This window comes from Anguilla anguilla, chromosome 2, assembly GCF_013347855.1.
Source record: "Anguilla anguilla isolate fAngAng1 chromosome 2, fAngAng1.pri, whole genome shotgun sequence".
Classification (NCBI taxonomy): domain Eukaryota; kingdom Metazoa; phylum Chordata; class Actinopteri; order Anguilliformes; family Anguillidae; genus Anguilla; species Anguilla anguilla.
This window is the reverse complement of record NC_049202.1, coordinates 45,578,594-45,596,010: the sequence shown is the minus strand read 5'-3', so window position 1 is coordinate 45,596,010 and position 17,417 is coordinate 45,578,594. Positions and strand designations below refer to the sequence as shown.

The window sequence follows — 17,417 nt, the reverse complement described above, 5'->3', positions numbered from 1 at the left end:
CCCCAAAATCATAAAAATGCTGGAAGGAAATGATTCATGAATATTTCAAAAGTTATGGAAGCAGCAGCAGTTTTGCTCTTACTTTCAGACAAACAAAAATGTCAATGTAGCAACATTGCAAATAATATTTAGACATTTTCAATGCAGTGATTTTAAAACAAATGAGAAACTGGGATTAAAGAGCAACTTTCTGCCAGCTAAGAGAGCCACTCTCAGGACATTACCAGTGAAAGTGTCAGAAAAACACATGGCTGAGCCTGTGACCAAGCAAGTGATACCTGCTGTGCCAATACACACCAAGCAGGTAAACTTGAGTAATTTGGAAAAAGACAAAATCATGTATATAATTTTATTTAAATAGTTAATTGAATGAAACAAAGCAGAGCAATTTGTTAAAATAAATAGATACATAAATAAACCTTGGGTGCATAAAAACATAATTATTCTCAAATTAATTCCAAGTCATCACTCTCGAATCACAAAACACCAAAACAAATTTGTCAGCAACAACAGTGACAGTGTTTCATCCTGACTGTGTAGAGGCATCCAATCATTAACATGGTTGCTATGGGAATGATATAATCACGGTACCGGCACATTTTAACACCCTGAGGGCAGGCCAGTTGTTCTAATGTGAATCATGTGAGCATTACAGCAAAATAATTCAGTCCAGCACCTGCAGCCACTTCAGCATGGAGACATCTGGACTGTCAACTTCACTGGGCTGTCAGAAGAACCATCAGGCATTAATTGAGAGAAGTGAACTTAGCTTGATCTACATGAATAGAACTTAAAAACTTTAGTCTGAAGAAGAAATGTTTTACAATGATAGCTTATAGTTCTGTTAGGTGATGTAATAATCAAATGCATAGCTCTCTACTGATCAAAATGCATAATGGTAATGCACCAAAACTATGCTTGAAATCAGATAGTCAACTATGATTAGTTTTTCAAAAAATGATGAAAACCTTTTGAGGAGTGTATTTAAATTCCTTTTTTGTCTAACATATAATGCGTTTGTATGATTTAAGTAAAAATAGGCATGAAACATTGGAAGCCCAAATATATTCACAGAGGTGACGTATGTGTATATATGACATATGTGTGACTAAGCGCATTTGTCATTGTGGCGTGATGAGTAACCATTCAAGAAATAAACAATAACAATGAAAATAATTTTTCTAACTGAGGAACTATAATTATGTGATCACAACTGACTGTAGAATAGGAGCCAATGAACAAGAAGCGAATGAAAGGAGTCAACAAATGAAAGAGCCATGAGCTGGTATTGAACTAGTGAATGAAAGAGTCATGAGCTGGTCGTGAACTGTAAGTACCTATGCAGGTGAGCCTGAATGTAATGTCATTACCAGGCAACACACATTCCACATTCATGCAGAATACTTAGGCTATCATGAATAATATTTACCTAAATCCTGTAGTCCCAAATAATTCTCTGTAGTACTAGAACCAGCAATGTAATAAAAGTTAAAAAAATTATTTCACAAACATGCATTATGTCTTCTGATTTTTGGAGGCATAGACATGAATTTATTACAAGCATTTTCAAACATGTAGCATATATTTCAGATAAAAATTGCATCGATAATAAATTATTTCTTCATGTTTAAGATAACTGATGACAAGCTTGTCCACGGTTTAAACGATGAAACCGTGGTTATTCAGCATTGTCGCAATGTGTTATTTATACTGATTTACACATTTAAAACTATTTGTGAAACATCTAATTTAGGAGTATCTGAAAGGAAACAAAGGTCTTTTTGTGCATGAATATTTGAAACATGCATAAATAAGCCCAGTCACCATGGCTTTTGTTCAGAATAGCAGCTTTGTTTTAGAGGAAGAAGATGAAGCCAATTTAACATTTTTTTAGGCTGACTTTTCCTTAAGAAGCTATAATGTAGATCGGAGTAAAGAACATAGATAAATTATTCATACATCTTCTTACCTTCTTCGAGGTCAGATCAATTTGTTTGCAGGGTAAAAGACCCCCAAATGAAAAAGACCCCCTATCCCCACTTACATTTCTGTTATGATGAGAGCTGAACCATCTTGTAGGTCAATGCAGCTCGGTTTTACAGTGAAGAATGAACAGTTAGCCAAATTAAAGTGGAGGAGGAGCTTTCATACGTGAGAGGGAAGACAAGAGAATGAGGGAGGGAGAAAGGCAATGTGAGAGAGGAGAGAAAGGCAGAGGGTGGCAGAGGAAGAGAGGGAGCACAAAGGCATTTAGTGTGAGAGAGGATCAGAGTGCCTGCAGAATCGGACGGAAGCATTACGCACAACACGTTTTTAGGAAGTGTCATGAGAAATGAATGACTGCTGTGAACTGCGAACCTGAGACCTGGAAGATTGGAAACCTGGTGCATCGATAAGCCTTGGTGAGTGCTGATTACCTCCTCTGAAAGAACGCCACAGAGATTTCTATATGGAGTTTCAGATTTATTTTTTTGTGATACCATTGGTCTTTAGTATAGCTTTTCTGAGCTTGACAGATTTGTCAGCTCCGTCCAGCACAAAATGAGATTACCTTGTAGAAGAATCCAGCAATGTGCTTATATTAACTTTTAGAACACATTCAACCATAAGAACCATAAGTGTAATTGTATTTGCATTAGAGTAAATGTAAATAATGTATTTTGTAGTTCGGACTTTTATTCTATTGTGTGTGTGTGTTTGTGTGTGTGTGTGTGTGTGTGGCTGCACAGAATATTGTTTAGTGATTTGTTGTGCAATACAATGGTTATGGGTTCCATTCCCTGCTGGGGCTCTTCAGCTAGGTACTTCACCTGTATTACCTTATTACAAATATTCAGCTGTGTGCATGGCCTATAAAACATTTAATTTGTGTGTGTTTCCCAGGATAAGAGCATCTGCTAAATGGAAAAATATAATGACCTGTTCTAGTTTGTAAGAAGATTCGTTTCAGTTTATCATTTGTGCCAGTGACTATAAATTCTAGCACTGGTTTACCACATATTGTACCCTTCCTTTTAAAATTACATTTGATTACATTTATATGCTTATATGCTTTTATATGCAATGTTGTGGTGTAGTTCCACAGTTGTATCAAATATGGTCAACCTTCTCAGTGCTGGTAGCTCCATAGGGCAAAATGCAGTTGGTGATTGTGTGGTCCAGGGAATGTTAGGGTTCAGTCGAATGGGGTTCAGTCACATTTTGAGCTAGTGAACCCTGCTGGTCGATCGGGGGCCCGTGGATTTCAGTCATTTTGTGCAAGGGTGTATGATATAGTACAAGACATTCACGGGTAGAATCCAGTCTCCATCAAAGCCACTTTTCTCCAAAGAGTCAGCAGTACCTTCACACATATACAATCTCTATCTGTATTGCCACTCTCCAGCTCAGGGTTTTCTTTTTCATTCATGATGCTTTGACACAGTGGGAGGTATACATTCTCACTGCTTTAATCAAGGCATTCAACTGTGTTAATTCAGAGCTCCCTTTTAACAGTGGCTCCTGACAGTATATCCCCTCTGCCATGCCATTTCACAACCAAAAGCTTCTGTACAGCTTTTTGACACTGAAGTAGTGAAGGCTAGTAAGCCTGTGCCAATTTGCAGAATCAAGTGTAAAAAATAAAAAAAAACAGTAGGACAGTGCTATAGTTGGTTCACACCTCTTGTGTGTGAGAGAGAGAGAGAGAGAGAGAGAGAGAGAGAGAGAGAGAGAGAGAGGGGGAGAGAGAGAGAGAGAGAGAGAGAGAGAGAGAGAGAGAGAGAGAGACAGAGAGAGAGAGACAGAGAGAGTGCAAGGGGTTGATTAGTTTTTAATTATTAACTGGGAGTCATTCATTCTCAGTGTTTGTTGGGCGACAGATAAAGAAATACTGGCAGAGTGCTGGCAGAACAGGAAAACACAGCAGTTAATTACTGATAGTCATTTCTGGCTTATGTCAGTTTTTATATAAGCCAACCCCTGCCGTAAATGAACATGAAACACCCCCACCACCACCCCAACCCCCTAACTTCTTTTTAGTTCCATTATTGATTTAGTTACATTATTACTTGTGTTCTCATGGCACTGAAGTTTGAAAGGCTAATTTTCTAGGAAGGCCTGGCCTGCTGGTCTTGATTAAAGCTGCATGATTAAGGACACAGGGGAGACCTGCTGGTAGGATTCATTTCCCAGCCTCTCTCTCTCTTTCAATTTGGATGTTTTTACTGACTTCTTTTTAGTACATCATATGGGAGCCTAGATTCATAAGTGGGTGTATGAGTAATGTTCTTGTTTCTAATTGCCATATACATCCATCCATCCATTATCTATACCCGCTTATCCTGAGCAGGGTCACGAGGGGTGCTGGAGCCTATCCCAGCGTGCGTTGGGCAAGGGGCAGGAATACACCCCCTCCCTCTTTCATTGGCATCATGCTTTGCAGCCATGTTACCCATAACTATAGAAAACCAGGTCCTATGCATGCTGGGGTGATATTTTCTTGATTAAGAGTGAGCCACACCGATGATAAATCAAGCTGGATTCATTTTTAACTGATCATACATCCCATAGGTGACTGGTGTAGTATATCAGGTCAAAGCCAAAATTAGGTTATTTGATGATGAGTTTATCAATATTAAAATTACATATGGGGTCCAGTTGTATTCATATTATAAACCATACAGCAATAGAGATTTAACCCTCTTCCCCACGCTGCCGGCGGGGCTCTTGCCCCAACCCTCGAGAGTGCAGCGAGAGTCGTCTGGTCTCCCCCACCTCTGCGGTCCAGCCCCTCCTTCGTCATTGCCTCCACCCTGCCCACATCTGCCGCCACCTGCTGTTCCCCATCACCGCCAACCGGCCCCACCCATCATCTGAGCCGCATCACATATCATATCTTGTGCATAAACTGGCTGACATGCTGGTCACCAGTCGGCACCCTGAGCCGACCAGAGGAGGATGGGTTTCCCCCTTGAGCCTGGTTCCTTCCAAGGTTTCTCCCCATCTGCCACAGGGAGTTTTTCCTTGCCACTGTTGCCTTAGGCTTGCTCCTGTGGGGGTTTAGGCTAGGGTTGTCTGTAAAGCGTATTGTGACAACTGTTGTAAAATACGCTATATAAATAAAATTTGATTGATTGATTGATTGATTGAATACAAGCATACAATAAGCATAACACATGCCAAGCAACACTCCCCAGAGCTATTCTGGAGCTAAAGCACCTGTCTACAATGCCTGGGCCAGCAAACCTTTCAAACTTCACTTAGCAACCTTGTAGTAAACTCAACTGAATTAAATGGGATTTTCTTTACAGTGAATCAACAGACTAAAAAATTAAATAAATTCATATAATCTAACGAATGAATGATTAGGATCTGAACTGAAATGTGGCATGTGAAATCACCTCTTAGACAGCTTCAAGCAAAGCTGGGAATCAGATCTCTTTGAGCTGCCTTTGTGGGATTGCAGGACACTGAGTCTGTTCCAGCTATAAATAATAGGGCTGTCAATCTCCCTGAAGACTTTTCATAAGATACAGAAAACAGCAAAAAAGACAAACAGCTTGGAGACACAAAGGAACAAAGCCTTCAGCTGAAACTCGTAATTATGGCCACATTTAAATTTTTTATTTGATATTTGTATTGTTTGGGTTTTTATTTGATATTTGGATTGTGCATCACCCTCTTGTTGGGATACAGAATAAACATCTCATAAAAATGTTCTAATGGTCCAAAGCTACTGTTCATCCATAAATCGTGCTTTGCACAGTGTTTTGTGCAAGAAAATCTGCCCTTATCTGGGAGCTACTTATGTTTCCTCACTGTCAATCACTATCAGAAATATCATCGCGTACCTGTGATTACTGTGGATGCAAGCATATGTCATCTTATCTTATTTTATCTCATCTTATTTTCACCCAAACTGGAAGTAATATTTTGTCACATTGCATCTATAATAGTGCAATCTCATTATATTTACGTAGAGCACATGAGAAGCAACAGCCTTAGTCATTTTTAAATAAAAACTGCTTAGAGTCTCATGCAGATGGATGTGATTATAACTGGATAACTATACCTAAAGCATATGGACATGGCCCATTTGTCCACATAAGTATGTACTAGATGACTATAGCATGCATTGTACTAACTTCCTACATTTCTTTTCTTTTGTCACCTTTTCAGACAACAAAATGGCGTGCTTACATTTCCAACAACCTCAAAGACTTCTGTATTACATTTTTTTTCTGCATTAGGATCCACTCAGTCCCTTTACCTATGGATAGCACAGAAACTCCCACCCCCCACCAACCCCCACCCCCTTGTGTATTACTTTTATTACAGTTGTCGGGTTTGCACAGTACTGCAGAGGTTTGAAGACATGCTATCCCTGCTCAAAGCTTAAGAATATACACTGTTTTCTTTCCTCATAGCATGGCAACCAAATTGTGTAACACCCTCTGAGAAATAAAAGTAGGGGAAAGCAATTGCAAAGAGGCAACCCTTCTGAAGTGTTTCCTTTGTTGCTCTAGAGACCGAAAATGAATAAAGCCCGTCTTATTCAGATGACTCCTTATTATGTCATCATTAGGGGAAATGTCTTATACCAAAGGGACCGTCGAGTCTGTTATTTCTAAGAAAATACAGAGCATTTCATGTTTGAAGATAACTGATGTTTTATAAGAATGTGGTGGCTTGTGTTTTTTATGTCATACTTCACAGTGCAACAGCAAGCATTAATAAGTTGATTAGAAAGGCAAGCGCTGTCATTGGTGCAGCTCTGAATCCCCTTGAAGTGTCAGCTCAAAGCCGGCTGCAGAAAAACCCAAGGACATTAATACAAAGCAATTTGCATCCTCTGCACTAATGACACAAATGGGCAATTTGAATGGATGCCTCCTCTCCCCAAGTGCTCTACAGAGATTAAATAAGTCATTTAGGTATTCTGTTTACCAAGGTAGCAAAATAACCCTACAGCAACTGTTTTAAAACATTGCACAAGGTTTGGTGAACAACAACAAAGCTCCCTTTGTTTACAATCCGAAACCAAACTGACTACAATGTTGCAAATAGGTCCATATCACACTCATAGTTTTATTAGCAAAAATATGAATGTGTAGTATTTTCATTGAAATGCTAATGCCCAATAGCCTACCTTTAGCACTTGAAAAATGTAGATTTAAATTTATTTTTAACTTACAGTATAAACTTTAATAATTGCTGACTTATCTTCTCATAAATCTTAAAATCAAATCTAATGAATTCAAGCTAAAAGAGCACTTTTTATTTTAAATCGATCGTGTTTTATGGTTTATCTGTCGGCTCTTTGAAGTTTTCATCTATCATGATAAGACATTGGCCCTTTGACAGCACCACATGTGGACTCACATGATTAAGCTAATTACATAGCGTCTAGGAGATGATGTATCATAACATAACCTAATAACTTGTAATTTATTTTAATTAAGCACATCGGTGCAGTAGTGGTGCTTTAATCTAGTTAATTATCTGTTCCATTAGAGAGAAAAAAACAGAGCATTAGTCAATGAGTAAGCAACAAATCATCTAAATATATACAGTACACAGGTGTGTAAATGTAGCCAATAATAAATGAAAAAACTGAACTATTGTGAGAACAGATTGTGCATTTTTGGTGTATAAATGTCATTTATCTGTTCATGGTTATTTAAACTTAATTGACAGAGACATACATTGTAAATGACTGTCTACAAAGTTACCAACCGTTGTTTCCTCAGCTACTGGCAATCATGTTTGAGACAAGATGAAACATAATATCGCATTTTCCTGTCTTTAGGATTAATTCAACCAGCCATGTCAGATTACGAGGACTTCAACAAAATGGGGGGCCCTGGGAACATATCAGAGAATTACCAGTTCAATCCCGCCAGCGTGATTGTTTCAGTGGTGTTCTCGCTCATCTTCCTGCTCGGCACCATTGGCAACAGCCTGGTGCTGGCAGTGCTCCTGAGGAACGGGCAGATGGGCTACAACACCACCAACCTGTTCATTCTCAACCTCAGCGTGGCCGACTTCTTCTTCATCATCTTCTGCGTGCCTTTCCAAGCGACCATCTACTCCCTGGAGGGCTGGGTGTTTGGCTCCTTCATGTGCAAGGCTGTCCACTTCTTCATCAACCTCACCATGTACGCCAGCAGCTTCACCCTGGCCGCTGTCTCTGTTGACAGGTACTGTGCCCTTTGCTCATGCCTTTCACTGCTAATATGAGAAAGGCCATGCCTATAATTGGTCCATCATGACAATCAACAGAATAAAAGAACACCTATTTCCCAGTTAATGTATAATGCATGCAGGAAGCATTTTTAAATTGTTTATTCTGTACCGATTTGATGTTTTGCAGAAAAGCTGATCCATGAAAACAAACAACTTTTGTTAAAGTTTCTACTGACGTCTAGACTAGTGTTAGTAAAATGTTTCTGACAAAGAATGAGCAGTTTAATATATTTTAAATTAACTTTTAATTTAAGATATTGTTCAAGTTTTGTTCATTCGAAAGGACAATTTCAGTGAGGTTACAATTTAGAGTGACAATTTAGTAACACAGTGAAGATGTGTGCCATCATATGAACTTGCACACATATTTACACATATGGCAAATATGCTGTTTCGACCATATCTTCATGTATTCATAATAATAATCTGAAGCAAACAAGTAGAAAATACATTTATGCACATCATCGTGTGGTAGCTAGCTTTATATAACTACATTTGTAATTACATTTACATTGTCCTGTTTTAATCTAAGATTATGGTGCCTTCGTGCATGTTTAATGGTTAGCTAACATGTTAAACTTTCATTGCCAAGATGAAAACTGGATAACATATAACACCTTTCGTAAAGTTGTGCAGGTCAGAAAATTGGCAAAGTCCTGCACAAGTCTAGACAGATGAGACAACAACTCAAAGCTGAACAATAAAATTTCATATTGGAAACATGCTGAAGACTGCAGTCAAGGTTATATTGTGAAAGTATGTTCAATCAATGAGAAAGTGAAACAAATAAAAATGAACAACAGAGGAAATTGAATATAGCTGTAGCAGTCTGGAGCTGTAAAAGAGGCTATGAAGAACAATATGTACAATCAGAAAATGATGTGCTGTATTTTGGTGAGAGCAGTAATTTATTACTTTGTTCTCAGCAAACACTAGCTGATAAAAAACTATGGGCTGCTTCACATTCACAGTGAGTGTCATAAACAGTGACTGACTTTGTTTTCCTTTTATGAAGAAAGGAGATTAATAAGAACATTTTCTTGCAGTGAAATCAGTTTGTGTTAATGCAGTTGAGTTTGACAATGGTTGAAGGACACAATGAGCCATATTTTTGTGACAACACAAGCACAATTGCACCAGGCTGCAAGCGGAATTGCAAATTTCATCTTGCACAAATGAAATATTTTTCACCTTTGCCAGGTTTGGTAGTTTCATGGTCTGCAATAAACCTGTTCGCATCAAAATGTGTTGAGCTACACAATAGGGGGTGTGCTAGTAGGGACATTTGGTGCTGTGCAAGTTTGGTGTTGAATAAAATGACTGCGCTTAAACCAACCCAGTCCAGATTTTACTCAAACTCTGGCTCATTGTGTTAATTTGGCGGTGTTATGAATGCACCACACATAGGAATGCACAGACACACAACACAAATGCGAGAAATATTTTTCGTTTAGTTTAATTTGACTATTCGAAATTTAAGCTGTGTTCGGTTTTGCATTTTAATGCTGGATAATTACTAGGCAATGCATCTGTATTGAATTAACAGTGTAAGATACTGAAATGAGAGACACAGCGGAGGTGGAAGACTGGGTCTACACCCATCAAATAGTGTAAGATATGCATTTGTTTAATATTCTGGCTACTTACTCCATTCATTAAGCCCAGAACACACCAGAAACTTGCTTTTAATTGTACGTTTGGCAAGGATGGGTCATTGATTGTGCATACCTATTCCTTTGGAATGTTAAAAATGCATTTCAGGTGTCTAGATGGGACAGGTGGTACATTACAATACAGCCCTCCGAAAGTCAGTGCATTCTTTGTGGCATGATTTGCTCTACACAATATAGTCATATGCCTTAGAAGTGACATAGACCTCACAAAGGATGCATTACAGAACTTTCATATGTAGAAAGGCAGAGTGAGACTCTGAGCATGTGACAATTGTAATGGAGATTACAGAGTCAGGGTGCACAAGAGAGCAGGGACCGGTTGGCTGTGGAGCTGTTTCCCTAGTAAGTGTAGATTTAATCTTATCAAGTGCATGTCAGAAATTAATTAAACTTAGTTGGATTGGTGAAATTGTTTTGTCTATTTGAAACAACTGTATTATACAAAATTTACAGTAAAGAAACAAAAAGGCTGTAGATAATTCAAAAAATAAAAGCACCTGCTTCTTTCCTGTCCTGTGGTTTGCCAACTGCAATGCTTGTTGAAACAGTAGAAGCTGCAGTACAATGGAGAGGCTGAGTGGAGGGGTCACTGCCAGCTGCCTCCGGCTCCTATGCCTGTCTGGGAATGCTTACCCTGCAGAATTGTTCACATAAAAATATATTGTGTTTGAGTGTGAAAATAATTATTAAAATGAAGACAATTTGGTTTCACCTTTGTTTTGATATCACAAGTAATGGTATGTAGACTCGTAACAGAGCCTCTCAATACACTTGCTCTTTGGACAAAATTAGCAGTTAGCTGTGGCGCTAACACACTGTTTTTAAAGAGAAAGAAATGGGGCAAACTGATTGGCATTAATGAAGCCAAACTCCCACCACACCTACAGTGATTTTTTCTTATTCGAATCAGCCTCTTTTCCAACTGTGCTGCAATGGCACTAAGGCCTGGAGTAACAAAATTACCAAAATTACGTTCGGCACACCCTAATTTGCCAGCGCCTTGAGTTACTAACAGAATTTCATAATTGTGCCTTGACTGCGAAAATAGGCCCAACGTCTATTGTTAACAAATAAACAATGTTAACAAAATACATTGTTCAGTACATTAATGCCTTTCAGACAAACCCCTTGGAATGACCACAAAATGAACCATGTATTGTCAATACATTGCAAATTATAAAAAAATATGTTTTTTGTGTGCATAAAACATAAGATGAATGACATTTTGGATAAACTGTGACATTGCATGAAAGTTTATATTATGGAATAAAAGGCATGGGTTTGTGCATTCTTGTTTTGTAGGTATCTGGCCATCCGCTACCCGTTGCGGTCTAGAGAGTTGAGAACACCATGCAATGCGGTTGCTGCCATGGCAGTCATCTGGGGCCTGTCTCTGGTCTTTGCAGGGCCCTACTTAAGCTACTATGACCTAATTGACTTTGCCAGCGGCAATGTGTGCGTTCCTGGCTGGACAGAACATAACCGCAAAGTTCTGGACACGTGCACATTTGTGTTTGGGTATGTGATGCCTGTGCTCATTGTCAGCCTCTCCTACACCAGGACTATAAAGTACCTCTGGACTGCTGTGGACCCCTTGGACGGCATGTCCGAGTCCAAGAGAGCCAAGCGCAAAGTCACCAAGATGATCATCATTGTCACTGTGCTCTTCTGTATATGCTGGCTACCCTACCACGTGGTGATCCTGTGCTACCTATACGGAGACTTCCCCTTCAATCAGACAACGTACGCGTTCAGACTGCTGTCCCACTGCATGGCCTACGCCAACTCCTGCCTCAATCCCATCGTCTACGCCCTGGTGTCTAAGCACTTCCGCAAAGGCTTCAAAAAGGTTTTCAGCTGCATTCTGAGCAAAAAAGGCAGGAACAAGGTACATGTTGTGCATGTGGCCAACACTGTGCCCGGGTTTGAGACAGGGTCAACAGAGGTATCACAAATGAATGAGAATGCTCAAAGGAATGATTGTGAAATGGGTAACCGTTCCCCAGCTGTTCCAGAAGAGGCTGCAATGGTAGTTACTTTGCCTTTCCAACAGCCATCTTGACTGAGAAAGATTAGAGAATTCAAAAGACTACAGCAAACAATGTTCAAAGGACATGTTGGCTTGAACTGATGCACTTGTTGTACGTCGCTCTGGATAAGAGCATCTGCTAAATGCCTATAATGTAATGTAATGAAAAAGACTTTCTGTTTAAATGAAGTTATTGAAGCAACATTGACCGTTGATCTTATTGAATATTCTGTAATGTTTTCCTTCGCTTCGCTTTTTGAGTGTGATTCTCTTTCGTCAATATAAATTTAATGAATTAACTACTCTGGTGTTCTTTTTTATTGAAGCATGATGCTTTTTAAATGGCTAACATTAAGTTTGACAATATAGTGGAATTATACATATTAACTGTGAAAATGTTTACATTCTTTAAAAGAACAAATATGTTGTCATTTCTCAGCCTTTGTTAGTGTTGTTGCCAATGTTTTACTTATGTACATTTTTGGCAAATATAAAATATGGATTATTATATGTTCTTTGTTATGGTGGATACAATATGTCTCAATAGACTATACAACTGTTATCAATGCAACAATTTCTCATTGATATAGATAACTACAGTTAGAGAAGAGAAAATAAACATTTTCATCACAATATTAAGGTATACCTTAGCACTTGACCTTTCAGACATGTTTTCCAAATACGTTAGGTATGCTTGTGTTTATCTAACAATAATAGTATATTAGGATATTAGGTTTGGTAGGACTGAAGAAAAAATATAAAAGCTTTTAAAACATAAAATAGGGATGAATGAATTTATCATATGTACAGTTTGTAATTATTACCAGTCATTTCAACATTGTAACCTTTCTATACCAGTATGGAGTATGCTTAATGGAGAAACCTGAACAAACAAATCTTATTTTTCAACTTTAAACATTGGCGACCTGCTTCAAAATGTCAAAATCATGCATCTTTGATGCTCCTGGGCACATCATTAGTGATGTTACTTGGGGTCATTGGGCATTTCGGGTCTTTCAACATCAGATACCTCACCCAGGTGCCCGAGCTAAGATGACACAGCTGAGGTTGATTAAGCCTTAGCTAGTGTCCAGGTGGCATTTTGCTACTCCCCATGGCTCTCGTCCTCTTAGCCACAGCCACCTTGAAGCTTTTTATGCTGCTTTGGTTGTGCTGCGGATGGCTTTAAATGGTTTTATGGGCTGTGACCATTTTCTGATGCGATTCCAATAGCTTTCTGAACCCAACAATTGACCTGAACATAAACAGATGGTAACGTCAACATTATCTACGTTGGGAGATAATCAGCATCACTTGTGCTAACAAATCCACTGAGATAACTTACACAGTAGCTTAACATTAAAAATAAAAAGCTACCACTCACTGTATTGTGACGCATTCAAGCAACCATGTGGCGGCAGGGGCCTGAACTTGTTGCAATAACATTTCTGGTTTCATTTTCAAGCCTTGTTGCCAGATCTCTCATGTTTTCAAGGGCTTCTATGATGAACTGGCCACCACTCCAGACACATTTGGGATGCCCACCTTCAGTAGCAATGTATCAATGGAGCTGTTCTTGGTGAGGAAGTCTCTGAGGCAGATGGCAACAATGTTGAAGAAAATCGTCCCTGTAATATAATTAAACAATAATTTTGAGAAAAGGCATTAACTTTTTCAAAATCTGTTTTCACTGGGCCTGCACAAACACTGTCAGCAATTCAGTGTAGCTTTATCTAAAATCAGTTATGACCCAGTCAGGGTCATAATTCATTTTTAAAGGAGACATGAAGCATCACCATTTGGGAAGCTGGCACGCAGTAACACAGATTTCAACTAATTATTGACAAAGTCATTTTCAAATGTCATGGTGAATCAGTATTATGACACCCCGCTATAGTAAGCCTCCTGTGAAGGTTATGTCATAACTACTGCGGATTAAATTATAACAATGGTATGTCATAGTTATGAAAGGTCATGACAGGTATTATGTTATGGCAATCACAATCAATTCATAATGACCACTGTCAAATAAAGTGTTACCAACCTTTTCCAAGCATCATAGACTGAGACAAATACCAGTGTTATACCAGATATTATGCTCATCTGCTAAATTTCATATTACACAATGGGCGATTCATTCGTTATGCACATTTCACCAGCACCATCATCTCTACTGCGTTATTTTACGTAAAACACAGCAATTATCATCAGAGATAGTGTTATGAAGAGCACGCTGATAAGATGTTGAAGGTATTTTTTCCATCTGTACATGTTATCAGTATCATTATAACAACAATGAACGCTTATCTCTGCATTTCCCTTCATCAGGACCTAAGGAGAACATAAATGAGATAACAAGGATGGAGGCACAGAGTCAAGCCTGTATTCAACTCAGAAACAAGTAAAATACATCTGGTCACATCATTCTTTACAGACATTTAATTACATGTAAAGCTTGATATTGCAAGCGTACTTTCCTCATGAATGAATGAAATCAGCACAATATGCACTTCTGATGGAACAGAACATGTACAGAATAATTAATTAAGATAATTAATTGTGGCCTGCACGGTAATAAAGAAACATAATTGTTTGGCTTGCGATCATTTTCCTTATAAGTAAAAACCAAATATTTCCCCTAAAATTATTAAATGCTGAGCTGTATGCAAGTAAATAACGTTGAAGTTGTGGGTCTCCTATTCGGCCTCTGCACAATCATTCTACTAATACATGCTATGTTGTAGCAGGCTATATAAAAAGAACAAATTATCTTGTGTGAAATTATTTTCACTGAAAGCCAATTCTTTGTGATAACAGGTTGCCATCACACATTGTCATCACACTGTATAACTTGCACATGAGCAATCAATGTGCTGTGAATGTGTGTAATGTTTGGGAAAAATACATTGTTTGGGCAGCAGAGTAGTATAATGCAAAGGAACCTAGCTTATGACTCATGATGGCTGCAGGTTTGATTCCGTGCTGGGGTGCTGCTCTTGGGTCAAGGGACTTAAACTGAATCGCTTCAGTCAAACATCCAGCTATATAAATGGATTGTATTTATAAAATGTAATCTTTAAATGTAAACACAACATAAAACAACATAACATGACATAACATTACATTAATGCTCACCATTTTCCAAACTAAATTGTACCTAGTGCTCTGATTACCTACAGGCTAGATATTATCTAACACCGTATCAAGCCTGCTCTTCAAAACCCGCAGAGTTTTCTCTATTGCATGACCTGGCAGACCATTCCACTCATACCCTCTGCATGAAAAAATGTTCCCTAATGTCTGCATGGAATTTACCTTTTGCTAATTTCCATGTATGTCCCCTCGTTCTACTAACAGAATTCAACCTGAAGAATCTTTTGGAATTCATTTTGTAAATCCCCTTTATGAATTTAAAAGCCTCAATTAAATCACCCCTAAGTGTGCTTTTACTAAGCTTGAAGATATTAAGCATCTTGAGTCTTTCCACATAGCTTTTATCTTTCATACCAGGAATCAATTTGGTTACCCTTCTTTGAACCTTTTCCAGAGCCTCTATATCTTTCTTGCAGTATGGTCCCCAGAACTGCACACAATACTCCAAGTGCAGTCTTTTTCAAATTGAGCACGTTCCAATTTTGTTCCTACCATAAAGTAATCCTGAATTAAGTTTTTATTTTTACATTTCACTATATTGAATTTCATTTGCCAGGTTTCTGCCCACTTCTGGATCTTGTTCAACTGTTCATGGATTGCTTTAGTAGATTCGAAACTATTAGCAGGGCCTCCCATTTTTGTATCATCTGCAAATTTGACAACAGTCCCTGAACTAGCAGCCCAACCCTGTGCCACCGACTCATTAGAAGGGTTTGGTAAGCTAAACGGAGGGTTCCCGGTCAGTAGATTGCAGATACTGTTAGCACCGCCCAAGATAGCAAGCTTGTTATCTCCAGTAGGGAGGTGGGTTGCAGCCAGAAGAAGGAATTTTTTATTAATGGAATATTTGCTTGGACTCGCCCGGCAGCAAACCAATTTGTCCCAAACCTTGCCGCTAGCCCTTTCTCATTGTGGGGTGGCTATCTGAGCAGTGGCCTTCTTCTGTTCATTCATCCCCTCCAGTCGGCTTTCGCAAAGGCGTGAAAGTTCATCTTTGAATTGAAGACCTGCGTCTGACACCAAGGTAATGATTTCAGCAACAGAAACATACCTGGCGGATCACATTTTTGAGCCACTGTGCTCATTTAGTAATGGAGACAAAAAGCAGCTTCGAACACGAGCACAGGAAGAGTAGAACTGGCTTGAGTGCAGGTTGTCTGTTCTTTTTATAACACAACCTGACGCCCAAATTCGAATCAGCTAAAGCTGAAATGGCTATCGAACAGTACAATCCCTGACTAGTTACATCAAAACAAGAAAGTCATTTGTGACCATTAAACTACACACAACAAGCGGTGACTAGCTAGTTAGCCAGCCTAAATTTCAGCGCGCTTGATTAACAAGGCCTGTGTTCACTTAGCAAGTTGATAATAACCACCTTTGTAATACTGGTTAAGTCTGATTGCGGTATGTTGAGTATACTCCCCAGGTTTTTAATTATACTTAATGATACACAACCATTTCACCTAGCCCTAGATAGCCAGGTCATAGCAGGGACATGTATCGTGCTCCCCAGTTTGATACCTTAGTGCATGCAGGTGCGTGGACAGAAGTATCTAAACCAGGCCCATTCAGCACCAAAAAAAAAAAAAAAAATTACATTGCACATCCATTCAAATATTTACTCTAAATACATGAATTTTTCTGACTGGAATGCTATTTTCTGATCTAATGCAGACAACACCTGTACAAGAGATGACTGCTTCTCTCACCTATTCCCAAACTTTTCTAGCTAATGTTGGCAAGTTATTTTGCCAATATTATCTCAAGTGGCATTGCTAGCTACATCACGGACTTCCTTTTAAAGCTAGCCAGTTTAGTTATTATTTATGTAATATTATGTATAACCTTGTTAGTAAGCCACCATTGATCTAACAGCATGCAACCAGGATGCGTGTAAGCGTAGAAACACAATTTTTAAGATATTGGGTATTATTTGTGACATTATCATTACATTCATTTGGCAGACGCTTTTATCCAAAGCGACGTACAAGAAGTGCATTTTCATGATCGTAGACAACTGCTGAATCACAGGTTCAGTAAGGTACAATTACTTATTTTGTACAGCTATTTCTAGCTGAGAACAATGAACACTATCCTGGTCTAACATCTGCAAAGCCAAACTAGGCAGAAGATTAAGCTAGAGTATTAGGACAAATACAATTTACCAAGGAGTGCAGGGATGGGGCAACATGTAACAAGTGACAAGGAAAAAGGGTTGTTTTTTTTTTTTTTTTTTTTTTTTTTTTTTTTAATATATATATATATATATACACAGCATGGTGGTGGTTATTCTAGGTATAGTCTGAAGAGATGAGTCTTCAGACCACGGCGGA

At 38.6% G+C, this 17,417-nt stretch overlaps 1 protein-coding gene across 1 annotated transcript; it reads left to right on the top strand.

Moving 5' to 3' along the window:
* The first annotated feature begins 2,185 nt into the window (after positions 1 to 2,185).
* On the top strand, positions 2,186 to 12,227 carry LOC118220059 (galanin receptor 2b-like). The gene is made up of 3 exons (XM_035403661.1): positions 2,186 to 2,402; positions 7,790 to 8,180; positions 11,202 to 12,227. The coding sequence occupies exons 2-3, from the start codon at positions 7,807 to 7,809 to the stop codon at positions 11,959 to 11,961; spliced, it is 1,134 nt and encodes a 377-aa protein (XP_035259552.1). The 5' UTR covers positions 2,186 to 2,402; positions 7,790 to 7,806; the 3' UTR covers positions 11,962 to 12,227.
* Positions 12,228 to 17,417: the final 5,190 nt, after the last annotated feature.

Bases quoted from the DNA above. Each gene is read 5' to 3' on its own strand.
- LOC118220059 (XM_035403661.1), top strand. From the start codon at position 7,807: ATGTCAGATTACGAGGACTTCAACAAAATGGGGGGCCCTGGGAACATA. The intron at 8,181-11,201 runs GTACTGTGCCCT...CTTGTTTTGTAG, and splicing joins GCCGCTGTCTCTGTTGACAG to GTATCTGGCCATCCGCTACC.